Source organism: Grampus griseus (genome assembly GCF_964374135.1).
Source record: "Grampus griseus genome assembly, chromosome: 10".
NCBI lineage: Eukaryota > Metazoa > Chordata > Mammalia > Artiodactyla > Delphinidae > Grampus > Grampus griseus.
Genome location: NC_139004.1, coordinates 54772783 through 54799951, shown reverse-complemented (window position 1 = coordinate 54799951; position 27169 = coordinate 54772783). Strand labels below are relative to the sequence as shown.

At 39.0% G+C, this 27169-nt stretch overlaps 1 protein-coding gene across 9 annotated transcripts in view; it reads right to left on the bottom strand.

Annotated features, from left to right (window-relative positions):
• ARPP21 (cAMP regulated phosphoprotein 21) overlaps positions 1 to 27169 on the bottom strand; it is a 161631-nt gene that overhangs the window by 102435 nt on the left and 32027 nt on the right. For 7 of the 9 annotated variants that reach the window (XM_082664860.1, XM_082664862.1, XM_082664863.1 and 4 more), the window contains exons 2-9: positions 15560 to 15733; positions 13701 to 13867; positions 12674 to 12715; positions 11608 to 11697; positions 7555 to 7699; positions 6018 to 6096; positions 5290 to 5349; positions 4424 to 4564 (exon numbers count right to left, since the gene is read on the bottom strand). In XM_082664860.1, coding sequence (XP_082520986.1) covers positions 4424 to 4564; positions 5290 to 5349; positions 6018 to 6096; positions 7555 to 7699; positions 11608 to 11697; positions 12674 to 12715; positions 13701 to 13829 — 686 coding nt within the window. In that variant the 5' untranslated portion in view covers positions 13830 to 13867; positions 15560 to 15733. Of the gene's footprint in view, positions 1 to 4423; positions 4565 to 5289; positions 5350 to 6017; positions 6097 to 7554; positions 7700 to 11275; positions 11405 to 11607; positions 11698 to 12673; positions 12716 to 13700; positions 13868 to 15559; positions 15734 to 16155; positions 16271 to 27169 lie in introns of those variants that run through there. The other 2 variants (XM_082664861.1, XM_082664868.1) reach the window with 2 other exon arrangements.

Genomic DNA, 27169 nt, shown 5'->3' with positions numbered 1-27169 from the left:
TCTAGCAATAAACGGGGGAAAGAGAGCCCAACAAAAGCTGAAAAAAACAAAACAAAACAAAAACACGTAGTGAGCCTCAGCTCAAAAACTCTGTTATTTCAACAAAAAAGCAGTCAATTCTAATGAGAGGCATCCCCAACCATTCAGATCCAATTCGTGGAACAACAGATGTGCTGGATGGCTGTAGGCGACATACACTCAGCTGTTCTCACCCTGGCTAGCCCTGAGAATCAACAAGGATGCAGTGGTGCCAGGCTAAGGTGACTTTCCTTTGCTAAAGTCTCTAAAGTGCATCAGTTCACTCAGAAGAAGGCACCTTTTTGGAACGTATCCCAAATGAACATGATTCTTATTTTCTACTCTCTCAGGACTACTACATCCTTAACTCCATGCTCCTGTGGCTATGACATGAAAACATGCATTTGGACAATTGAATTGCTTGGAGCAGTCATTTTGTATTAACACAATGGATACGTTTATCTCCTGTACCGACATTATCCATAAGCGTAGCCTTTTCATTCTTGAAAACACAGATCGAAATGGAGTACAGGAAGTTTCCACTGGATGGCTATCACCCCCTACCAAATACGGCATCTTTTTCTCCCCAAATATCACATCTTGTAGCAGTGATAAATACAGAAAATCTGGCAAGAACTATCATTTTGTAGGAAGTCTCTGTTATTTATTGATACCACTGAGTTAATCTTCAAAGAGATCTTCTCCCTCAATCATTGTTTCTTATCAGACAACAAAAGACTTAAGAGTTGAAAATTCCAACCAATCCAGGAGATCTTGCCCAAGATGTTTTGGACGTTTTTGCTTTAAAGAGAGTTAGATTATTTAAGAAAATTGTTCTCAGCATTAGACACACTGGTTTAGATCCCAGCCACACTGAGCATTGCTTCTCTGTAAGTCCAAAATTGAACTTGAGTTTGTGCTTAATGTTCTTCTTCTGTAAAATGAACCTCTAATGACTTATGTTATATGTTTTTAATATTAAATGAAATAACATACATTAAATAAGAGGTAAAGTACCCAGTGCAATTGAACAAATATTAGGTAATGTTCGTATAAGAGATTATACCACTTAACTAACCGAGAAGTCTGAGATAAGTTTTTTCCATCATGAAAGGATGGATGTATTATATCTGAAGACATTAGAGAAAATACTAGAAGTGAGTGTGGTACACACACATGTACGTATAATCCTCATAGTCTGCTGTCGTGACTTAAATATTTTGAACTTCAGGTGAAACTATTTTCTCTCTATGCAAAACTTAATATTTTCAAGTCACATTCTATAATTACTTGAACTGCTGACAATCTAGAAAAACAGGGATTCTGGAAATAAATCCCAGCCAGTATCTAGCTGATATGCATCCACGCCAGAGGAACACCTTATACGCCAGTTCAGTGTCATTGAAAAAGAAAAATTAAAAGTTAAATAAGAAAGTGTTTTCTCTCCCTCAGCCCTCTAGTTCATTTTTATATCTTCCATCCACGTTTTGCTGCATTTCTCCCAAGCTGCAGTACCATTTAAAATATGCATTTGTAACGTATTTGCTTCAGAATAGCATAAAACTGTACACACTGAAAAGGTATTCCTAAAACACAAAACCCACAAGGAACCATCTGAGGAATTTCCATCTCAGCCTCCCTCCTTTATAGAAATGGCAACATTTTCATCTAATAATATATCTAAATCAATACGGTCCCCACGACCATCACATGCCAATTGCGCTGATGGCACAACTCCTGAAATTTTCAGAGTCAAAGAAACGCCAAGACACCTAGAACTTGAAGAGATGTTCCCTTTCAAACTTCAACTCCATGAGAACATGGCAACAGACTTCAAACATCAAATGTATCATTTCCCACAGAACAATATTTATTTCTCCTTTCTGAAACTGCCCAAAGTGATTCAGGTCCTGGAAATGTGACTTGTTAAGGACATTTGTAAAAGGACATTTAATTCATCCTTTTCTCTTGTCCTAAAAGATATTAACCTCTCCCATCCCCATCTCAACCCCGGCAAGAGCCACTCAAATCGCGGACGGTCAGAAAGGCATCTGGAATAGGACAGTAGGCCTTGACAACTGTGGATGAAAGAGTATTAAGCTCAGCTCTTCAGAAAATACCTTGATTGTCCGTGACATACGGTCATTTCTTTTTGTTTAGGACTCACAGAGGGAGGATCAAGAGCAGGAACCAGGCAAAATGTCTAGCAGCCTGGGCATTCTGTTGTAGCAGCAATACCTAAAGGTGTACCCTGCATAAACTCTCCTTCTGCTCTTCCTGGAGGCATGAACACATGGGGTCTATTGGAAACTGGCCATTAAAAAAAAAAAGAAAAAGAAAAAGAAAATCTAGTGCTCTTTTGGAAGTGAAGAAGTCTGATATTATGATAACAGGATGCTCACTGGCAGAAAATAAAAGGTTTGAGGGACAAATTATGTCCTTTAGTGGTATATGGAAACTTGCAAGAATCATAAGGATTTCGAGAAGAGCTGACCAATAGAACTTTCTGAAGAAATGGGAATGTTCTATATATGCTGGAACAGGTGCACTTGAAATGTGGCTAGCCTGACTGAGGAACTGAATCTTAATGCTCAACTTTTATTTAAATTTAATTAACTTAATTTAAAATGTAAATAGTCATACATAAGTAGTGACTACTACATCGAACTGAGCAAGTTCAGAGTCATCACTCCGAGTTTACTGAGAGCCTTTATACACCAGTTTATTTTCTCAAAAACTGTTATACAAGGAAACAGGTCTCAAACATGTGTATTACTATCTATGACTATGCGATTGCAAAATCACAGTGAATTAAACATAAATGCACTATCTCTACTAGTTGAAACTGTACCAATCTACTTGACCTATGGGCTTTTTCCATGTCAGTTATGGCCTTACAGAGAAAGAGGTGAAATTAGAAGGAAAGAGTCACTTGCTTGCCTATTTTGCAATCAGTGTGTCCCTGCATTAGTATCAGAACGTCATAAGAAAAACCAGAATGGAGAGTGAAAAACAACAGCAACAACCAGGAGTATCTGATGGAGAGGGAAGATGTAAAGCATTAAAGGACAGTAATCTTTCATTCCTACTACTGTTCAGAATAGGAGGTCCATGTGCCAACAATCAGATAAAGTGGAAAGCTAATACATTTTAAGATGTATTTTGCCAGCACAGTAGAATGCAACCACAGGACCCAAGAATTCTGAAGCTCCAAGGGCCTTTAAACATTATCCATTTCAAACTCTCCTGCAGATAAATAAGTAATTTGAAGCCCAGAGAAGTGAAGTGTTCAGTGTTCCTGAGATAATAGCCAACCTCAGTCCCAGATCTCCTAGTCTGAGTTCTCTCCACTATGACTTTCACGCTCATTCTGCTGAACACAGACTGAGTCTTGAGCAGAGAGAGAAAGAGCCTCATCTCCATCCCAACAAGTCCCAACCTCCGGTGAGTAGAAAATAATGTTTTAACCATGCTGCTGTGCTTGATACAAAAGTTCCCTTCACCAACACGGCATTCCTAAAAACCACGCAGTTTACACAGTTTACCAAACACTGTGAAAAAAGAAATTATAATACACAGATGTCTTAAGAGAATGCTTTATATAGGGACGGTTTTTGAGTTTAATGTGTATTTTTGCTATGAAGGTGGTTTGTGCTGTACTTAAAGGAGATATGAGTTCAAGAGAGACGGTTCCAAATTACCAAAGCAAATGACTACTCATCTTATGCTTTTTGGTGACTCAGTGGCACCATGAAAAGTCATTAAGATAGAAGCAAACAATTACTGAAAGGAGCAAAACCAAACAAGCAACCTCCTTTTAGATCTAGAACTTAGATATTAGCCAGCTCAAAAACTCTCATTTTACAGGTGAAAAAACTGAGATGGCAGATTTTAAATGACTTGTTTCAAGTCACACAGCTAGTAAGTAAAAGAATTGAGTCTTAGAGGCAGGACTTTTGTCTCCAGGTTTGGAATTTTTTGTTATTCTAAAAACCACACTAAGATCGATGTCTATAAAACAGAAAAACAAAGAAAAGGACAATTATCCTACGTATGTCATTATTGTTTTAAAATGTCTGTTATTTTTCATTGGAGGTATATTTGACATAACACGTTCCATGTTTTGTATGTAATCACAGGGATTACTGATGGAAGGAAGAAAATTGCGTTTCACGAGTTATGTAAAAGATCAGGCAATAAATACACAGTACGGCCTAAATTTTATCGACTTTCCTGGTCCTCAGACAATCTTCTACAGATAAATGCCACTACTGCTGATAAGAGCAAGAGATAAATAACACTGCACATTTTAAATGCCATGTACTTTGAATTTTATACTGTGCTCTTATAAATGAATCCACAAGAGAGAAAGCAAATGCTAAATAAATACAGTGGTGGGGCTTACATTCTTGTGTTGCTGGTTTTGTTGATGATGACAGATTTCCCTGTTTGATCCACGTTGTGATCCAACCCAAAGTAAGCTGCCACTCGATGGACAAGCATCCTCTGATAGGACGACATCTGAGGAAACTTTTTATAATGATTACTGGAAAGGAATACAAGAAACAGCAGCATCAGCAAATTCGTTTCTGGCCTGTAGTACCTTTTAGAGGCACACCGACAAAACCAGTTCTTTTTCATCCAAACCATTAAGCTTATTTCATTTCTGGCATCACGTGAGGTCCTCATTTCCAGACACATTTTCCACTGACAGATGTACTGATTAAGTTACAATAAGTGTTTTTGTTTTATAGTTGCACATTTCTCAGACCACAGAGAACTTAATGTCCACTGGAAAGTGTTCTGTTTTGGTCCAGGATACCTTATCAACAGAGCCAGGCACAGGACAAATGACATGACATAATACGGGACTGCAGATGCCTATCTGGAGATATGTCATTACATGGTTGACACTGAAAGCAGTACAATTATTTCCAGGCATAACTGACTACAGCCAGCTGGCGCCCATTAAAAAACTATAATAAAAATGAAAAGGGTCGCTTCTTGTTACTGCTACTCTATGCTAATCAGTGGCCCCCTGTTTATAGCCGTTTTGTCAGGAATTTAACAAGCGGGAGCACACACGGTCCAAGCAACAATTCCCATCAGCACATAGCTCCTAACTCCAATAGCATCTCTATTTAATGAGTCAGCAAACACGTTAAATAATGTTTTATCTATCCCTAAAAATCTTTCCAGAATGAATAATTAAACCCAAATACCAAACTAAGACATATCAGATTAATTAACCGGCATTGCAATTTAACATACTTGTTGTCACCAATGAAATCAATAATTTCCTGCTCCATTTTCAAGAGTATCATCCTGTCTCTGCAAAATAAATGTTAAAATGAAAAGGCTTTATGTACTTTCCATTCCCAAAGACTTAACAATTTCATTTATATGTATGGAAAAGATTGTTTAAATCTATGTGGCTACAAATCAGTATCTAACTCTTCTCTGGAATATGCTGTCCAAATACCTGTAATTCCATTCTGTTTAAGATTATTTCTCATCTCATTTGTTAAGTATTTTGTAATATTGAAACTCCTGTAGTTTTTAATATTAATTAAAGCATGCAAGGTATTAGGCCCATAAAACACATCAAGTAAATTTTATATTTTAAATTGATAGGAAACTGGAACAAAGCTAAGCCTAAGTAGTTGGTTCTATAGCTGTACTGATGCATATTTGGTTTATTTGACATTGATTCTCATCCTCTATTTTTTCCCCTTAATCAGTATCTCTTTGTGACCAGAAAAGCAGAACTTGTAAACTGTAATTTATTCATTGGCTAAGTACCCAGGAATTAAGACTATTTATACACAGTACACATGCAAACTATTTGCAGAAAAAAGAAAATACAAGAGACAGTTTAAGACATCAGAGAAGAAGCCTGCCTTTTACAACTCTCTTCTTAGAAGTGTTTGGATTAATGAGTTTGATTGTAATATTCTACTTGACTCTTCTAGAAATGAGAGGTTTACTTAATAATTTACCTGGAATTATTCTTTAATGTGTTAATCAGAAACTCGTGTAAGTCTATGCCTGTAGAATCCGTATATTCTTGGCTGCAATCTGAAACAAATAGCAGGATGGAGTTGTCAGAAAGGCCGATGGGGAGGTGGGGTGGAAAAGGTTTTCCCAACCTTTCCCGATCCCTTTTGCTCAGGTAAACTTTAGGTGAAGCTATTGGTGTGAAAGATACATGTTACAAAACTAGCAACCTGGTAATATTACATCAGGATGAAAATTAGATTCGGGGATTGAGAACACCCAGTAAATTCCCAGTGTGAAAAGACCCAACTGTCATAGGAGAGGAAGTGGGCACAGTCTGGGTGGGTGGGTGGAGTCAAATGTCATGTGTTCATTCTGTGCTGTCAATCAGCAAGGGCACGACCTCCCTGTGACAGTGAGGGGTACTCCCAACCCACAGAGAGAGCTCTCAAGAGTTTGAGATACCATGGAACTCTCTTTCTCTTAAAACAGAGAATGCAAAAACTGAAAGTTCTGTTATAAGACTGTCTAAATAATAATCAATACAAAGTATAGGAGGGCACTAAATATTTCCAAGTCTTTCAAGTCTTTTGATGCTGGCTAAAGCTTAATTTCTAAAGCCATCTTAGGAAGCTGTACTTTTTTACTCTTGGATACACCTTGGTTTTAGATATTCAGCAGCAGAGATAATCATTATAGGCAGATATGTGGTTATAGAGCATAATATGAGAAGTAGTTGTCATTTCTCAGCTCATCAGATGCCCTATGCTCCTTCAGTTATTTTTTAAAAAAATAGTCTACTGCCAAGCTATTTATTCATGGTATTCTTCATTTCAACTTAGTTTTGTTTTTCCCTCTCTCTCTTTTTTTGGTTTTAGTTTTGTATAATTATACGTAAGGCAACAATTTGAAAAGCCCGGATTGTAGATTTGGGGGTTTTAGAAGGAATAACTTTTGGGGAAGAATTTTTATTGAAGTAGAAGTGTGTATATTTTAAATGAGACATTATGGAGCAGTATATGGGTTGCAGAGACCAAATTCATCTGTGCCAGATAAAATGTTAATATGTGTTCCATTGACATTGGTATATACATCTGTGCTTTGGGGATAACAACACTTACCACTTATCGACTGAGAATTGCTAATCCACTATCTGTTTCTTAAGATAAACATGAAAGTTAAGATATAAAACTGGGTACTATTACTGTTCATCAATTCGAGTTAACTGGACTAATAAACCTGAATTAAGAACATATTTATAGTCACTCCCTTGTACAAACTTCTCATTGAAAATAGGATATCCAAACGAATATCCAAAGAAATATGTGATCCTAAAAGTAACCTTTCTAGATACACAAAAATGACACCATGAACAGAAAAAAAAAATCAAGGTCACATCACCTTTTACACACACACATACGTACACATATAAAATTATATGCAGAATTTGGTGGGAGGTGACATGTGTGTAAAATCTATAATGTATTCTGTGACTATTTATGCGTCCAAATTAAGTTAAGGAAACATTTTCACATTCACCTTTTGATAACATTCTGATCTTGGGTTTTTCACAGGTTTTATCTTTGTTTTTATCCTTTTCTTTTTCTCTTTCAGAGTCATCTTTCCTAGATTTATCATCCTCTTGCAGGCTGGGAAAACTGGAAAGCTGTAAATGAATTGATTCCTGTTGGGGAAAAAATATAATAATTTAGGGCCAGATTTAAGAATCTCTGTCTGGTTTCCATTTTGCATAGAGATTATTAAGAACAGGAAAATGAAAGCCAGGTGCAGATTTTTTTTTTCTTAAATGGTAAAAAATTAAACCTGTCAGAAAAATAATTGCCCTTTAAGGTGAATTAAACTTCAGAAGTCAATGGAAGGTCATGAGAAGTATATAGTACTAAAACTTTGCCTCATGAATATTAACCATAAGCAAGTTAAATTTCCGTAGATAACAACACTGATTTTCTCTACAGGTTTATTTTTAAACACCTAGGAAAAATTTTCTTTATCAATAAGCTTGCATCACAGCTCCTGTCATGTCTCAAAAAAAGAAAAAAAGAGGCTTCTGCAGTTCTTTTCTATAATTCCTTGTAAGGAAAAATTGGCACAAACACAGACAGACAGATACTATGAATCATAATTACAGAAAAAACAGACATAAATAAAGGCCATGACAGCCAATTTACAATTAAAAATCTGTTTTAGAACCATATCAATAATGATTTCTATCACTATGAAAACTCAAGATATAGAATTGCAGGAATCCTAGGTATGGGCTATTATCATACATTGTTTACAAAAGCTATTAATAAATCATCGTAATATATGGTTACAATAAGCACTGCCTTTTAGAAAAGGTAGAAAATAGGACTATATTTTCCATCAGTTATATATAAATATTTAATATTATTTTAATTCTAGCATCAGTTAATCCTTTCCAAGATGTAAGATTCTCTTGAACTGATGCTTGGTTGACCATTTACAGTATTGGGACTGGATCCACTTTTATATTTATTGATTTTTCACTGAAAACAGATCATTTTGTATTAACTCACATATCAGCCATTTGGTTGATAGTATGTTCACTGTTTTGAAGAAGAATGAGCCAAATTATGTTTTTCAGTTTTATGAAAAAACTACACTATGATTAAAACTATGACAAATGAGCCAACATTAAGACCACTGGCTCTTATGTAAGAGACGATTTGATGGGAAAGCTTTCTTCTACTAGCGACATTAACATTTATGATGCAGGAAAAAAATATTCCCAATGACTAATAGTGTTTCTCACTGATAACTAAACTAATGCTCCTCTACATGTGACTAAACTATGCCTCTACATCCTCAAATTATGGTCAATCTAGGATTCTTAATGGTTCTTGGTAAGTCTGGCTAATCTAACAAGCAGAAAACAAAAATCCTCCAAAGCCAGATTTCTTTTTTGGGAGAGGCTCCATTGTGTATTCTAGGCTGGAATAAAAAGTCACCATGTTTGGAAAGATGCATGATACAGAGGATGAAATAAAACACCTTCTCATGGTAAATATTTATCTTTGCCGGGTTTCCTGATATCCACATGTTTATCCTCAGGATGGACATATACAAATTATGTAAAATGGAGTGTAATTTGATTGTAAGGTCTTTTATCACCGGACTTGGGACAGAAATGTCTCAGTCTGCAGAGATTCAGGCAGATTTCGGGGTTACGGTTTGCTTCCACTTGTTAAGGAAACAGCTGGAACATTTCTGGCTCTGAGTGGGGAAGAATCGATTTGACAGTGGATCAGGGGAGGAAAGTGATGGTACCAGGCCATGGCAGTGGTCTCATTGCTTCTTCAAAACCGATTGAACCATCCAGCCTCGGTAAGTTTGAATCTAAAATCAAAGAGGCTTGGAAATATAAATGTAAGAGCACAGGCTGAAGGACATCATTTACCAAAAATATGTACAAACTCATGCCGTGTGTTGACAAATACCACACTCAGAAACATACCTGTCTTTTCTACACATTCTGGTGTTGAAAGAACACACAAAAGTGCTATAGAGTTGGTAAAAAACAATCTGTTCTTTTTTAATATTTTTATTGATATGCTCAATAATAAAATACAAGTATTAATAAATACATCGGTACAGGATAAGTTTATATCCAACAACAGGAAAAGAATGATTCAAGTTGCAGTAATACACTGATAGGTAAATAGTATAACATTAGAAAAGCAAAACTCCTTTAACTTAAGGACAGGCTGAACCATCAGCTATGGGTCTGAGATCAAGTAATACAGGTAGCAAGAGTTTTTCCCACGCAGGAAAATGAAGGCAGTTTTCCAAATACTGTGAATATACAAACATTGGGGAAGCAATACAATCCGTATACTGTATACTTCGGCCAGTGTTCTCAGGGATTCAGTTCCCACATTTTGTTTAAGTGCCGGTAGTACCTAATGAAGGCATTGCGTTCAAGCTCAAAGGTCTGCTTCTTTATTTTCTAAAAAAAGTAGCACGGCCACTCGCTTATTTGTGTGTCTATCAGCCCCCTGCTTCCACCACACCTCAGCCAGTCCAAAGAGAGGCTTGCAAGCTCTAATTTCTACAAAGCTAGTCTTAGTTACTCAGCTTGGAACCAGCAGGAACAAAGCACCGTTTGCCTCTTATTTCTCTGCACCAATTGTATGGAGAACCTAGACTTAGGTCCAGGATGGGCATAACGATACAGATGATCTCTTAAAAAATTTCCTCCTGGTACTTGTCAAATAGGATAAAAAGCAGATGAAATCTATAAAGGCTGTCCTCCTCTGCCTGGCATTAGAAGTGGGGGACCACTGGGGCATTACTTCTCCCAGGGTCTGTCATTCTGCAGTGTTAACATATATTGTGTGCATTACACCACAAGCCATCAATCAATGTTGAATAATATAAGCTGTGATATTCACATTATTCCCCCTTTTCAATCTCCCTTAAAAGAAGAAGCACAAATAAAATGCTGAACAAAAGCCACATATTTCTCAGAGCCCAAGTAAAATAAAGCCTGTGTATGAAACATAGGGATGGCTACTGAAAGCTAGCCTGCCCATGGCTTACGACATGGGTGGCTTATTAAGGAAATGAGGCTAGGGAAAAAAAATACTCTTAGGACAAAATCTATAAGGAATTTATTTTTGGTCCTTTTAAAGAAAGTGCTCTCAATGCTCTCTGTACCCATGAGGAGAATTTAGACTATTTTAATTAAAGTAGAAAGAGCGAAGCAAAACAAGGCCCAACAAAAATAATGCTATCTTAATCAATTTTTCCTCCTCTGGGCTCAGATAAATCATTTTACTTGTCTTCACTGCTCTCAGCCTCTGATAAAATAAGGAAAATTTTTTAGCAGCAAGACCATTTTTATAAAAATGAATATGATGCCTGAAAGGCAAACAAAAATAAATACGATGTGAAGTTTCCCATTTTGTCACAGAAGGGTTTTGTTGGAATTTGAATTTTTAGAGCTTAATAGTCTTGCTATAAGGAGCAAAAATAGGTATTAAGGATATGCAGCAATGTATTAATAATATTAACTCAAATTCACCATCATCTCAGATTTATTTCTGGACAATTTTTCCAGTAGTGAGAAATCTCTACCAAAGGCCATAAAAGTATGTCTCCAAAACTCAATGCACCTTATTCACTATTTCTGAAGTTTCATAAAAGCCAAGATTTGTGTTTTTATAGGCAAGTGCATTTTGGGGAGGTAAGAATCTCCAATAAGGAAGGAGATGGGATACTTGGGACTATATTTGGTTCAGTTTTATCAAGAGAGAGCCTTTGAGGAATATCAGCACGACTGTGCTTACATTTTAAGTTTTAATCTAAATTCTTTTGAATTCCTTTCCATTGGCAGTTTTCAGAGGGTCTGGAAAAAAACAAATGTAATACTTTGTGACAAACTGTTCAACTAATATTGAATGTCTCAGAAACAGAGGATGAAGCCAGAAGACTTCTTCCTTCTTGAACTGTTTTTTGCTCCCCCAAAGCACTATTTAATGCCAAATGAATACTCATGCACACAAAGGTAGATCCCGTTCATGCAATGACCCATAATGACAGGGGGTATACCTGGTCCTGAAGACTTTCCCCTCCTGGTCTGGCCGAGGACTCTTCACAGACAGCAAGGCTGCGAGTCAGTTTACCTTTCCCTGCTCCTGACTGGGGAGGGAAAAGAAACGAGAAGGAAAGGAAAATAAAGAAAAAAAACCCAGGATATATCCTCAGGCTGTCGAATCATCTCCACCTTCTCTGGACATTCCCAAATCAGAGTTTTAAAAGCAAGCTTCAGATCCACTGCTCGGTGCTGTCTACAATGGCTCCAAGCATCACCCCCCCGTGCTGATGGGGATGCAGTGTCTACACTGGCTTAAAGCATCGGACCCCTGTGTTGATCGAGATGCAGGTGGAGGAGAATGTGGAAGGACGAATTTAAGGAACATGCCTAGCAAACTGTGCCCATCACACTGGAAACGTACAAAGAATGAATTGCTGCCTTTTCATGAAAGTACAAGGAGAAAAAGATAACACAAATTAATTTCTACTAAAACTGGGTTTGGAAGTGACTTGACTGAGAAGATGTTTTAAAAGTTGAAGATTGTGTCCTAAACACCAGAACCTGTTTACTTCAAGGCAGAAACTAATTAGACAGACTAAAACATTTCCCCCAAACTTGATTTAAAATGAAAAGAAAACAAGCAGCTATTTGTTTGTAAAGCACTGTCAAGTCTGCCAGGATCAAATATATACACTGCAGCTATGTGAACCCTAAATGCTCTAATTAAAAAGCCTATAGAGGGACTTCTCTGGCAGTCCAGTGGTTAAGACTTCACCTTCCAATGTAGGGGGTGCAGGTTCGTTCCCTGGTCAGGGAGCTAAGATCCCACATACCTTGTGGCCCAAAAACCAAAACATAAAACAGAATTCAATAGACTTTAAAAATGGTCCATATCAAAAAAAAAAAAAAAAAAAAGCACATAGAGCAGATAGGCATCAACACGACCCCATTAAATGCAGGCAGCACCGGTGCAGCCAAGATCCACATACAGCCACGTGAATCCTTGGCAAATTCTCTAACCCTGATGTTAATCCACATGCAACCATGATATCAGGTCAATGTAGAATTCCAGAACCCTACCTTGGATTTTCTTCTCTCTTGGTTCTGAGCCGCCAGTTGCCTCTGTAGGTTAGAAACAAAATCAAACAAACAAACAAACAAACAAACAGTCCACCAACAACCAGGAGAGGGGAGGGGAGAGAAGGAGAGAAAAAGATGTTACCAGAGTTGAAAAATCAATAACAACAGCAACAAGGTATTATAACCACCAGGGAGGACTCCCCCAGCTCTTGCTTCCCCAAACTTTTGACCATTTAGCTTTTCTCATTCCCTCCTTACAGCAGCTCCTGGGGAGGGGAAAAGCCGGCCTTGAAGGCTTTTTTGGCCATTATGCTGTTATCAGCCTCTGCTCCCTTTTTATATAAAAAGAGTTAACACTTTTGTAGTTTGGTTTAAAGAAAATCGATACAGGTTATTTGCAAGTACAGTTTATTTTCCTTCTACCAAATCTCCTTCTCTCATAAATCATGAGTATTTAATCATATCACTTTTTCAGTACCGTCAATCACTCCCAAACTTCCCCCTACCCCTTCTAGAGCATTCTTTCTCCCTCTCTCTCTCTGGCTGGGAATTCTAGGCTTTTCTGCTAATAAGAATCGAAGCTTAGCCTGCCCAGGAAGGTCAACAGAGCTCATGTCTGATTTTTCTTAGTCTGTCATGAGCTGTATTCCATGGACTACAAATCCATTTTTATAACTCAGCTAGTGTAAAGCTGCCTCAGAAGTCCTCCACAAGCTACTTGAGGTGATCTGGAAATTAATATGGAGAAGCTGTGGGCAAATTCAGTCATTAAATATGTTCTTTGGATTTTTTTTTTTTTTCATTTCAAAGGGCATTTTGACAGAATGCACTGTTTGGTCAGAAAAAAAAAAAAAAGAAAACAAGACTAATAATTGGAAAAGGAGAAGATTCGTTTTATGGATTTCCTATTTATTTTACTAGTCAAACTCTTTACAAGCAAAGAAAACTCCAAACCTTCAGAGTATCTTCAAAATGAAAGAAAGGGATGCACACAGTGGTATGAGAAATGGGATTTCTCCAGGCTCACCTGTAATTCCAGTTTCTCCTCCTCGTCCAGACTTTCGGATTTAACCACGCCATTCTCTGGAGTGGCCGTCTCCTGCTCAGGCCCGCCTTCCTCCACTATGGTCTGACTCAGGTCTCCTGGCTCAGACATTCTCCCAGATGCAAATTAAAATAACAAGATTTGACACCCTACAAGGTTAAGACATCAGAAAGTAATGTCAGCACAGGGTGAAGTCTTGACCGTTATCCTTGAGATATTTGATTTTTCCCTTTGTACTCAAATTCGAATAAGCAACTCCAGCCTCCCTGACAATTTTATACAAAAGGAGAATAAAACAAGATCAAATCAAGTACCCAAGACAAACGCCAAGAGGCAGATTCAGTTGCCCTGTCCACACCCCTCCAAACACATACACATGCTCTTGTGAATACACCTTGCCGTCAAGGTGGGTCAATACATCTTAAAATGAGACATGAAAGTCCCACACGTCTCCCGGTCCCTATGCTCCTCTACAAAGTAGAAGCAAAAGAAGAAGAGAGTATCTCCCCAACTCTTCCTCCACTTCTGAGTCGGGAGGTGGTACTAGGTTCTGCAGCATCTCTAAGATGACTCATAAGTCATTTGCAAATTTCAACCACAGACATACCTTCCTGGGTACAAGGGATTCAGTACACTCTACAAGGGGCAGAAGTCAATGTAAGAGGTAATCATTCAGTATACACATAGGATCTAAATTTGGCAGTAAACCTTTCAGGGACAACAGTTTCAGGCTTCACAGTAACAGTGACGTTATTAAAAGCAGAAGCCCTCACAAGCCCTGTCGGTGGCTGATGCTGGAGATTCTGCAGAAAGAAGCTATCACAACTGAACTCCGATGCTCCAGGCTCACAAGAGACGACTACACAGACACTGGAAATGGCTTTTCAAAGTGTCAGCCTGTTATTAGTACTTTTTTCTCCCTTCTTCCATAAAGCCCTGACACTTCCCCTTCTGATGTGCTGTCAAAGGGGGCTCCTGAGTAATTTAGCATTTACTTCCTCCTCAATTTTTTTTTTAAAGAAAAACAAGAAAGGAGAGAAAAGAAGGAAGGAGGAAAAGAAAGAAGAAAAGAGAGGAAGGAAGGAGAGAGAAAAATAGAGAAAGACCTTGTAGCCTAGAAAGTCAGTTTTTTCACAAAAATTCCCAAGTAATGACTGCCCTGTTCCTAGTCATTACAATGGTAACTATTACTGGACAAATCAGTGTCTTGACATGTTTCTCTGGGAGTGTTTATCATTTACTAGTTCAGTAACTTTATTTCCAACTGGACATAGGAAGCACGAGAAAAATCTAAATCGCAGTAATTTCTGTTGCAAATTTGCTAAGACCTACCATGACAGGACAAGCTCACTTGGCAAAGGATTGTGGGAATGGAAAAGGAAGTTTTCCTCAAGGATGGTACTTGGGAGTCTGTGAGGGCCTGGTGAGCAAGGCTCTTAGGTTTGGGGAGGTTTGAGGATATCCATTCAGTGTATCTGACAGATCTCTTGTATTTCAGTGACACCGGGGATGTGTGTAGTTAACCAAACAAAAAGTTCTGTTTCCCAGTAGCAAATAGTTTGTTTCTCAATGTACTGAGTGGGGGGAGGAGATGGGACTTCTGTTGCCCTAACTTTTTTTCCAGAGGGTTTCAATAAAAAAACAGATCGTGGCCAGCTTTAAAAAAAAAAAAAAAGAACAAATTGAGCTCTAATTTTACAAACACTAAGGCAGTTGAATCCCTGATACAGATCCTGTCTGTTTTGGTTGCCTTTCATGAACTGTTTTATGCAAACAGGCATATTTATAGAATGAGAAAAATATACAGATGAGATGACAGCCATCTGATGACAGCCCTTTACCTTTTGCGCAGAATTTCTGCTGTCGGTCTTGGCGACTTACGAGCGGCTTCTGTCCTTCTACGCTGGGAAAATCCACACGAGGGATCAGAGACAGCGGGAGTCCCATGTCCCCATCAACAGTTCAAAACGCCCATCTCCGTGCGATTCCCTTACACAGCCTGACACATCATCCACCTGAAAAAAGACGAAAAGTCAATAGTCACAATAATTGCAACAACCATGGTAAGGGTGAGGGACGAAATAAACAAGACTGGGTTTCTAACACTAATGACCAGCCTCCAGCAAATCAAGTTCACAGCTTGATCCACTCCACCTGTCCCGAGCTGCCTGCTTCTTCTCTAATGAAGGCTACAGCCGGCTGTTCAAGTCAGAGCGGCACCCACGCAACGAGCTAAAATTAACAATTGCATTATGCACCGAAGATTACTCACTTCAATTTTAACCTTTTTTAGTGAAATCTTGCACTTTATATTAAAAAAAAAAAAAAACAAGCTTGTGTGTTTGCCTCAATGACAATCCAGATCACCTATGAGCAAAAGTCTTGCCTCCGTTTTTAACCAAAGCTTTTGTCTTAATTATAGATCAATATAATCTACCTGAGTGCTGTTCCTGTGACTCTTTTCTTCTGAAGGTTATCCTAAGAAGGCTGAAAGATTTTTGACTTAATGAGGCATTAGCTATAAAAGTGAAAAAAACAAAGAAAGGAAAAAGAAAACTTTCACAGTGGTATTGTTGAGAGAGCTCTTTCCTCTCCACTGACAGTTTGAGAAGAAAATTTCCGAATATTCTCTTTGCTGTGTGAGCATCATTTACCCGCCACCTACTGGCCCCTCCCAATCAGGACTGCCACCGTCAGCTGGGCATTCTGTTTGACAGCAAAGCAACACTGTCAGAGGGATTCAACAGATTTGCAAACTTTGAGCCTGTTGAAAACAATCCCTGCTATAACGTGCACTTTCTTTTTCTCACAACTCCTACAGGAGCAGCGGCAAATACAGCTCGAATGCAAAGAGAGAGACAGATTCCTAATAACGTTTGCCAAAACCGAGCTGTATCTCTCTCCCTTTGCTGCAACTCTACCCTGGCGCACATCTGCTAAATCCAACAGCCTGCGCACGTGTTCCACCGTATACCCGACTTTGAAAACACTAAATGCATCTCAGTTATTTACTCTGAAGTTTAGAAACTCTCTCTGCCTCCCCCTCGCTGCCCCCTCCCAAGTTGACATGAGCACAGCTGGCTCCTCGTCGGATTTTACTGCAGCTTTATCAACAGCCTATTGGGTTACGGCACCATTTGTTGTGTAAGAGGAAAACAACTGTTGAAAATTCAATCGCTTATACAGTCAATCATTTCTAGCGTTATTTATGTCTTATTAAAATGGATACTTTGGCTGTAAAAAGTGTTTCTTTTGTCGTTAAAAATTACATAACTATGGCGAAGGAAACATGAATTTAGGGATCAAATGCGTTGCTCATCAACAGTAATTTTAATTTCTCAATTTTTATCAGTTTCACATAATGAAAACTTGATACTAAATAGAAGTCAACATGCCTTAAAATTAGGATCTATTTAAGTAACCAGCTCAATATCTAACATGTCTTAGAATAGGCACCTGTGATGTACGGATTTACCAAACGCTTTTTGGATTCTGTTTTCCTTTTCCCAAAGAAAATGAAGTTATCAACGATCACCGCAGCCTTCCTGTCTCCTTTTTCTGATGCTCCTATTTGTACAGTGGTGGTTAATCCAGCCCGGTGAAATGGCCATGCAGTTTTCAAATCTAAGCCTTAGATGCCTTATTCCAGCCCCAGTAGGTGGATGCAAGATATAATTCTTTCCACGAAGAAAGAACAAACTGGTATTCACGTAACCATCTCAAAGCGTGAACAGCCTGGATATGTGTGCGTGCGTAATTACCAGGACACGTTTGGAAATAGCACTGTGCTCTAAAGCCAGCGAGGTATTATTCTTGCCTCCCTGAATCATAAAGTCATCATCCACCAAGATAAAAGAGAATATGGGCATATGGGAACGAGCAGGGAGGAACATATGGATCACAAATATTTTTGTAACTGATTAAAACTGTTCTCTTTGCTAAGAAAGCAGTGCCAGGGAATCAACCCTAGTCCAGCTTTCCGTTCCCCAAACTAACCCGACTCTTCCACTGCTGTTTAGTCTTCATTTGTCCCAACTTCTCCCATTTTTCACAAAGAAGCAAAACCATGTCTAACAAATATGTTTTACCCAGCATTTGGTTAATAGATATCCTGGCCAAGTGTCAATTGTTATGGCTGGAGGTGGGGAGGGAGAAAAAGGAGACTCTATACACATGCACAAAATAAAAGTCACTGCAGTTTTTTCAGTGGAAATAATACTTTAACCACGGTTTAGGGGGTGATATTGAGGAAAGGCAGGCAATAAGTAAGCTGTAGGAAATTGATCAATGGTGTTGTCAGCTATTTACAATGAGGAAAATGAGTAAAATAATGACCATTTTAGATTATGTTGTTTCTTATTTTTTGGGCTGACTTTTAGAGTTGCATATAGTAGCAACTGGGTTTGTGGGAATGAGAAAGAGAGGGCGAGAGGAGAGAAGCACCGCGCAGAAGACCAAATAGTCTGTCTTTCATCATCACCAACAAAATAGGCATGTCCTAATTGTGTGCACACACGCGTGTGTGTGTGTTGCATATATTAATCACTGGGCTGTCATGTGGAGAAAGCAAGCTTGGGGTTTAATTCAAATTCCAGCAGTGATTTAGTTCTCAGAGGATATCTAAAATGAGACATTAAATTCTATTAGCAAGTTGGGAGGGCCAGTTTATTAGTCACTTTTGTCATAACCTTTCTACTCAAAATTAGCAGAGGATGACTAATCTTATCCTCGATCAGTATAGGTACTTTATGATGAGACAACACAATCAAGATTTACTTATTTGAACAACTGAAATGTTTTTCCCTTATGCACTGTTCCTTCTTCTTTTAGCTAGTCACAGTTCTGCAAATGTAAGCCACTAGCAAATTGTGATATTAGTGATCTGTCAATTTTCTGCATAAGGTATTTAAATGCTGCAACCCCTTATCAACCAAAGACACACCCTAGTCTCAAAACAGTTATTCTGTTAAAGTTAAAAGAGCTAGTTTGAATGTGTAAGATTAAGTTTAAAGACTTAAAAAACAAAAAAAAAGAGAGAAGAAAATAATTGGAAGAGAGGCAAACAAGAGAGGCCACCGGAATGAGAAGCCTGCACACTGCAACGAAGAGTGGTCCCCGCTTGCCACAACTAGAGAAAGCCTGTGCACGGCAACAAAGACCCAAAAGGAAGGAAGGAAGGAAGGGAGGGAGGGAGGGAGGGAGGGAGGGAGGGAGGGAGGGAGGGAGGGAGGGAGGGAGGAAGGAAGGAAGGAAGGAAGGAAGGAAGGAAGGAAGGAAGGAAGGAAGGAAGGAAGGAAGGAAGAAAAGAAAAGTAATTGGAATGTAATCCTTTCAGAAATGAAAGCAACCATGGCATCATGGCATGAATAGAATATACGGACTAATACCTTCAGCAAGCTTGAAAATTTCCCCAGGTAACAGAAAAACATCAATAAGAGAATTTCACTTAAGTTTACTTTCCAAAGAAAAATGTCTCCTTCAATACATGTATAAGAAATACTCAACCAGGAGTTCTACCCTTTCATTAAACATTTTTTGGTCAACTCAATGCACAGGCATTCTGTAAAATTCTTGAACCACCATGCAAATGCCAAAGTGATCAGACAACTGTTTTGGAGGAAGAACCTAGGAGGATATTTAAGAAAAGGAATTTTCATACTAGGGGTTTAAAGGTAGAAGTATTTTACATGAATATTCTTATTTCAACTTTGATAGCTAGGCAGTTTATAAACATACAGTACCTCATATGTAGAATATCACTTTTTCTTCCTCATTATTATAGCAAATTGGACACAAACATAACCTACATCAACATTTACCAGACTTCAGTAACGGAAAAAACGGATGTCAAAGCTTTGAACGTAAGAACAGCCCCACAATAATCACAAGTGTCTTTAAAAATAAGAGAGGTCTGATCTCAGTAAAAACATCTGAAGGAAAAGGCCAATGTTTCAATTCCTCACTTTTATAACAACTGTTTACGGAATCTCTACCACCTGCAAGGATGCTGTAACACAATCTCAAAAAATCCTCTTTTTTTTTTCAAAACAATAAAATAAGATAAAAGTTAAATACTTCTAATGGATCCACATGAAAAATTTTAAAGACGGGTTAAACAATTTCATCATCCTTTTCTTGATTATTCATGAACTGGAAAACAAAGATGACTTCTGCTTTTATAAATTCTTAAATGTTTTCTCAGTGTATTTCAAAGAAAGACATAAACTTGGGAGAAGTAAATAATGTACTGGGTCCCATAATAAATATTTGGATATCCCCAGAACTAATTGATGAAAGTAATAAAGTGAAATGTAGCAGGACAAAAGATCTAACATTTGGGTTCTAAAAAATAGTTGCATAATTTGCAATTTTTAGTTTAGACAAGAGAAGACTTAGGGAGGACAAAATAGCTATTTTCTAACGCTATTTTAAAACATATTCAGAGAACAAGGAATTGGCCTTACTTGGTGTTGCTTCAAAAGTTAGCACTAGGAAAAAAAAATAAGAACCTACCTTTCTAAACATAGAACTACCATATGACCCAGTAATTCAACTCCAAAATATACATCCAAGAGAATGGAAAGCAGGGACTAGAACATACAATGGAATATTATTCAGCCTTAAAAAGGAATGGAATTCTGATACATGTTACAACATGTATGGACTTTAAAAATATTATCCTTAGTAAAATAAGTCAGACACAGAAGAACAAAGATGGTATGATTCTGCTTATATGAAGTACCTAGAACAGGCAAATTTATAGAGACAGAAAGTAGAAGGGAGGCGACCAGGAGCTGGAGGTAAGGAAGAAAGGAGTTGTTTAATTGGTTTTTGTTGGGGATGATTAAAAAGTTGTGGGGAAAAAAAAAAAGTTGTGGGTACAGATGTGATGGTTACACAGTTTAATGCCACTTAATTGTACACTTCGGAATGGCTAAAATGATAAATATTATATTATGTATATTTTGTCACAATAGAAGAACCTAAAAAACTTTTTTCTTCTTGAATATGATATAAATGAAAAATAGACAAATCAATATACATATAAACAGATCAGAGGCAGAAAATGATAGTACAAGAGAGGAACTGGCCTACTTTACAAAACTGCTTCTGGTGTATTGAAAACACATACGTAGAAAGACAAATGTGGTGGACGTAACTTGCCTTGGTTTGTACGGATTCAAATAGGTACCCAATAAATGGGGCCATCCTCCTCCTCAGCATCATCTTAGCAGTCTAGATAAGCTCTGCTATTTAACCATCCAATGTGGACACTGCAAGAATAAAAGGTTAGGATGCAGTGATGTGCTGAGAATTTTCTGTTGCACCTCTACTAGAATCAGTGCAAGTTTGGCCAATGTGTCCTCAACCACAAAAGGTAACAGAAACCACTTCTAACTGCACAAGACAACTCTGGGCGCATCTTAGTGCAATACAAACATCAGCCGTCAATCATCTGAATGAGAGAGCTGCAGGTAATGGGGCAGCTGATCAGCTGCTTTGTCACATCACTGACTCAGTATTTTGCATATTTTTTTTTTTTTTTTGCGGTACGCTGGCCTCTCACTGTTGTGGCGTCTCCCGTTGCGGAGCACAGGCTCCGGACGCGCAGGCTCAGCAACCATGGCTCACGAGCCCAGCCACTCCGCGGCATGTGGGATCTTCCTGGACCGGGGCACAAACCCGGTCCCGGAAGCCGGAACCCGGAAGCCCTGCATATTTTTTTTATTGCAGATAAGGAGAATTTTCTGACCACAATTAATGCCACAGAGAACAGGGCCAGTGGCCCCGCTGTCATGTTGGAAAACAATCCGAGACTGAGAAAGCACTGAGGCTTGTTTAGATTTGACTGGGTGACCCCTGGGACCAGTCCCAGGATTTTAAAATAGCCTCAACTTTCATAGGCCATGCAGGCTAATCACCACCTTATGTTTCCTACCTCAATCTGTTAAGAGTCTAGGTATGATTTATCCATACACAGGGTAGCATCACCAACCTCCAGCCATGAGCAAACTTAAAAAAAAAAAAAAGTACCCAGAGAACCACAGCCCTGCAAAGAACCTTGAAATCAGCTAGTCTAGCTGATATTAAATCCAGTGACTTGGAGAAGATCTACAAATAGAGAGTGGCAGAGCTGGGTAAGAAACATTGTCATTTTAACTGGGGATCAGAGCTGTTTTTAAAACTCCGTGTTCCTCTAGTGACTTGGGGCTCTATTAGAAATACAGACGAGGCTTATCTAATCTGTGCAATTAGTTCCCGGGATATTGCGAGAGACACACACACATTGTTTTTCCTTAGACCACTACTGCCCTTCCTGTCGCATGAGCCAACAAATACTGCCCAGAAACTTCATGAACAGTTTGTCTGATAATGGTATGTGTGTTTCTTTCCCGATTTTATCCCTAATATTTTATGGACACATGTGTGTTTCTAGACATTGTGCTTCATCTTTTTCTTTGAAACTCCTGAAAGCCCATAAGCCATAGTCATCAGAATGACTTCTAGATATCTGCCAGTTATCTGCCCAGTTTCCTCCTTCACTTCTAGAACTCATGGTACCTGTCTTTCCAGAAGCCATACAGAAAATCACATGCCTGCAAGATTCCCAGATAGTGTGCCCAGGGTTTTCAGAAAGCATTATACTTTTTTTTTTTAATATGGAACAATGAATTTGAATTTACTGGTGCCAGAACACATGTAACATTTAGAAATGAGTGTATCCTTAATGCTTAAGCAAAGAGCCAGAATCTCCGACTTGGGAAGTTGCTTTTTTATTCCAAGTGTAACTAAAACAAATTTTCCAGGAAAGTAAATAACACTGCTGGGATCTTGTTGCTGATGATACCACATAACTTTGTTCAAACAAAAATGTTTCTAACTAGTTAGATCTTCCAGGAATCTCACCAAGTTACACACTTATCCTAAATTATTTCCCTCAGTATCACTGTACCATGATCTCCTGGGACAAACAACGCTATTTCAGGGAAGGGAGAGGGGATGATCAACTGAAATGATACTTTTGCTTGAGCATTATTAATCTCACAGATGTCAGAACTTCTGTATTCTCAACTCAGTTCAATTCAGTTCAATGCAATATTTTAAGATGTCCTCTTTCGGAGGATCTGGATGCCAAGAATATAATCCATTACTTATGTTCAGTTATGTATACTGGAGGCACCTTGTAACGGAACAAGGATTTATCACAAATGCATATTTTCAACTCTGGCTTAAAGAATTCAAAACTCTAAAAATTCATCATGAAGAGAAAAGGCACTTCAAAAAAAAGGGTGGGGAGAAATACTAATTTTATTCAGCGTATCTGATGTGAACTCTTTTGTCCTTTATTCCTACAAGAAGTGAAGGAAGAATCTGTCATTTCGAAAGCAATGAAACTTGACAAATGTGATGCAGTTATAGGTGTCACAGGGTGAGCTAAATGTGTGTGTCATTAAAACACTTCTTGCAGAAAAGAAGGAAGAGACATTTAGATAAAATGAGTAAAAGCAAAGATAAATCGATAAATTGTTATTCTGTCAGTTTCTGAAATGGCAATAAGGTTCGTGTTCTATCCATATATAAACTGGGAAAAATAAGAGGTTTTCACGGCCACGATATCTTTGTTTTCCCTTACGTCAAGGGGTATTACTTGGTGCCACAGGCTGTGATATTTCACGCCTTAAGGTTGCCTTTTCAGAATTATTACTAGCTAACATCATCACTAAATCTAATCAAAGTGAATCAACATAGAAGTTTAAATTACCCACCCAGGACCTCAGCTCTGCCTCCTTCCACCCCCCTACAACAGCAGAAGAATGAAAAGATTTTCAAGGGGAGCAAAGGAATTGAAGGGTGTTCCCCCAAAATAAAAAGCTCAAGTGTGGGTCTTAAGGGTCTATGACCGCAGGAGGCGAGTTCTACACCTAAAAGGGAGGGAGAGAGGCAGGAGAGAGATTTACCAGAAACGGATGTCTGCTGCCATCCCAAGTACAGCAGGGGGAATTTCAGGAGATTCAGGAACAAAGGGAGTTTTAGTTCTGTCGGGTGACTCTGGGCTACAACTGTGTGTTAATATATTGAGAGCAAGCTCTTTCTACAAGATCCAACAGCCACACCCATAAATGCTTTTAGTATTTACTTCCACATGGGTGATTTTGGAATGAGTGTTTTCCATAGATTATTACATTTTATTGTCATATCAACTGCACTATTTGTTGCTAACCTATAGTGGGCAAGACAACACGCCTACTTATCTTGTCTCTTTAGTGTTAGGGCAGCTGGCTATTGGCTACTTCGATCACTGAAATCCCCAGATCTTAGACACTCAGACAAGTCACTCTTTAACAAGGCTCAATATTTGAACCAAGTAGTAGAAATCATTCTCCCCCCACTATTACATAAGCTACACAACGATGCAGATTTGTGCCTGGTTAGTTTACCTCTGTATTAACTCAGTGTTGGGAACAGTGCCTGACACACAGCAGGACTTGTTGTCACTGTACTATTTTTTCTGCTTCCTCCAACCCCCAAAAGCCAAGGCATCTAACCATCCAGAGACCTATTAACCAATGTGGCAAGGTTAAGGGAAAACGCCCAACAGCCACTAATAGGGCAAAACCATGACATGCTTCTGGATGGGAGGGTCTCAAGAGGGCTTTGGTCTCACTGAGCTCTGTGATAATGGACAGTCCATTCAGAGAAAGAGTCCAAGCTTACCTAGAGAGCACCTACACTTGTGTGGCCTTTTGGATAGGACACTAGAGAAAGGAAAGAGATGGCGCTTGCCCCCGGGGACAGCTAACAACCCAACTAGAGAATTCAGCGGACAAAGGGATTTGAGAGCAAAGCAATCCCATCCAGAGGACTAAAGCATACAATACAAAAACGCACACCACTGCCAACCTTAGACCTAACGTTTCCTCAAAGTCTTCTATTCACAAAGGCTAATTTGAATGCCATCTTAAGGGAACTAATAGATATAAGTGACAGAAAACAGACAATGGGCAGATGTTTTCATTAGATAAAAAGAAAGCATGGAAACCCTGAACTGAAGACTCACATGCAGGTGAGTTTCTTTAGGGCGTTGATAGTGTCTGAGTTTTCATGAAAATGATGGCATCCAACCAATGTATGAGTTATTACAATTAAACTGGCCAGACAGTTAGGCCTTGCTCACATTTCCAGAATAAAAACAAATACAGAAGTAGTGCCTCTCATTCCTTCTAAACTCCATTTTTTCAGTTATTACATCGAGTTTCTTCCATGGAGTCTTGTCCAAGTGCTCACTTCATCAGGCCCCTCACCTGTGTCACCTGGCACCTCAGGATGACATGCCCCCACTGCAGTGCAATGGTGCTCAGCCCACATAGAGGAGGATAATATATCTACATCCTACCGGCCATCTCTGCCCCTTCTTGAATGCGAGGAACTTTATTCCTCTTGTTTTTCCTCTTTCTCTACGCTGCCTAGTACAGCAGCGTAGAGACACAAAATTCCATACTGACACCCCTGCAAACACAGTCATGAAAACCAGAAAGCCGCTGGGCTGAGATCAACAGATTTGCTAGAGAAGAACGTAAGTGTTCAATAAATAATTCCTACTATCCTCAGACTTCCTGGGAGAAAATGCACTTGAAATGTAGGATACATGAATTCATCTGACATCCGCATGTTTTTGGTTTTAATGGCTAGCAACGCGTTGTTGGAATTTTTCCTCACCACGACGAAATCTCTAAAAAGACTATTTAAATTGTAGATGTGGGAGAGTAAGTTAACAACAAAACCACCAAAGGATGTTCGGGAATGGACTTCAGGAAAAGAGTCTGCATTTGGGACCTCAAGTGCTGCAGAAAGTGATGGGAAAACATTTCCTGCGATGCGTCCTTTCCTCGAAGAGAAGGGAAGCAGGCAGGGAGTGAAACCTCTGTGGCTTCAGAGACAGGATTTACAGAGACTCAGGGAGAACAAATGTCTAGGAAAAGAACGCAAGTATGCAATATGGTGTCTCAAAGCCTTTACTTCTAAGCCATCAAGGGTTTGGCTTGTTTTAGGATCCTGCTTTAAATATAAACCATCGAAAGCATTCCAGGTGGTAAGCATGGGTGGGAGAATGACTAAATTCCCTGGACAGAGGGCTCTTGGACCAGTGTCTCTGGGAGCACGGATAATGCCTCACACACAGCAAGAACACAATCTGTACCAATGTGCCGGGAGGAGAAATAGATATATTCCTGGGAGGGAAACATTTTCAGAAAACTTACGACACACTGGTGGAACAGAATCTGTTTCTCTGCCAGGTGTCCCAGGATTCACCCGGCAGGTAATTTCCTACTTAAGACACATGTGCATGTGTGTGCTCCCCCAGGTCTGGGGCCATCTATGGCAATGCTGATTAAACCCGAGGAGCCCTGCTTGCAAAGTCACCTACAGGCAGCTGTGGCCGGTCACTTGAAAGATAGGGGCTGCCGTTTAAAGTTGGCCTGTGTGCCACCATTCAATGTCACAACTGCAATCACATGACCACTGTGTACCTCAAAAGCTTGGCCAGACACCCATGACCTCTCCCCTGCTCCCTGCCTCAAGACTGACCTCAAAACTTTTTTTTTTTTTTTTAAAGAAAACATTCTTGCTTTAAGGGACTGTTAGAGAGTCAGCTGCATTCAAGACTGCAGTATTTTGCAGGTGAATGCCTTCTACTTCGATAGACTCTCCTATTGGGATGCTCCCTGTTCAAACTTTCCAACAAGCCCCTTCAATCCAGAGAAGCCCAGGGAAAACAGGTGTGTGCTTTTTAAAATTCTCTATATTTTAAAATATCTAATACATTTGGATAATCTTACAAAACTATGCGCTGCTGTAAGCTCTGTGAGTTATTAGAGCCTGCTAGAGTTACCTGTCGTGGGAAAAAACAGGTTATCAAACCATCTATATAAGGGAACTGGCAGAAATCACTGATGAAATTCAGGAGATACATGGTCAGTTTCAACCCAGGTGATGAGAGATGTGGGCCTGAGATCCCAGGGCTGAAGGGTCCCATGACTACTGGAAGAACAGGGTTAAGCTGTATGTAAAAATTCTTTGAGGATTCCTGATGGTGAAGTTGAAGACTTGGGGCCATTCTATTCATGGGGTGTATAATGCTTAAGCTAAGGGTCGGGAAGGGGCTATTAGCTTTGTACATGTGTCGTATGATTAGAAGAAAATAGCCTTGAAACACACTTGATTTTCAGAGACTTCAAAAAAGGGGGACTGCGGGTGGACCGAGTGCAAACGGACATTTTAGGAAGAAAGACAAGAGGCTAATGCGTGCACTTTGATATCTCTAAGGTGCAACCTTGAAATTAAAAGTCAGATGGGATGTAGTATCCCTGCAACACAGTAGGACAACAGGATTCCTGAAATGGGGGATGGAAATCTGGTATTGGATCAAAGAATGAAAACAAGCAAAATGA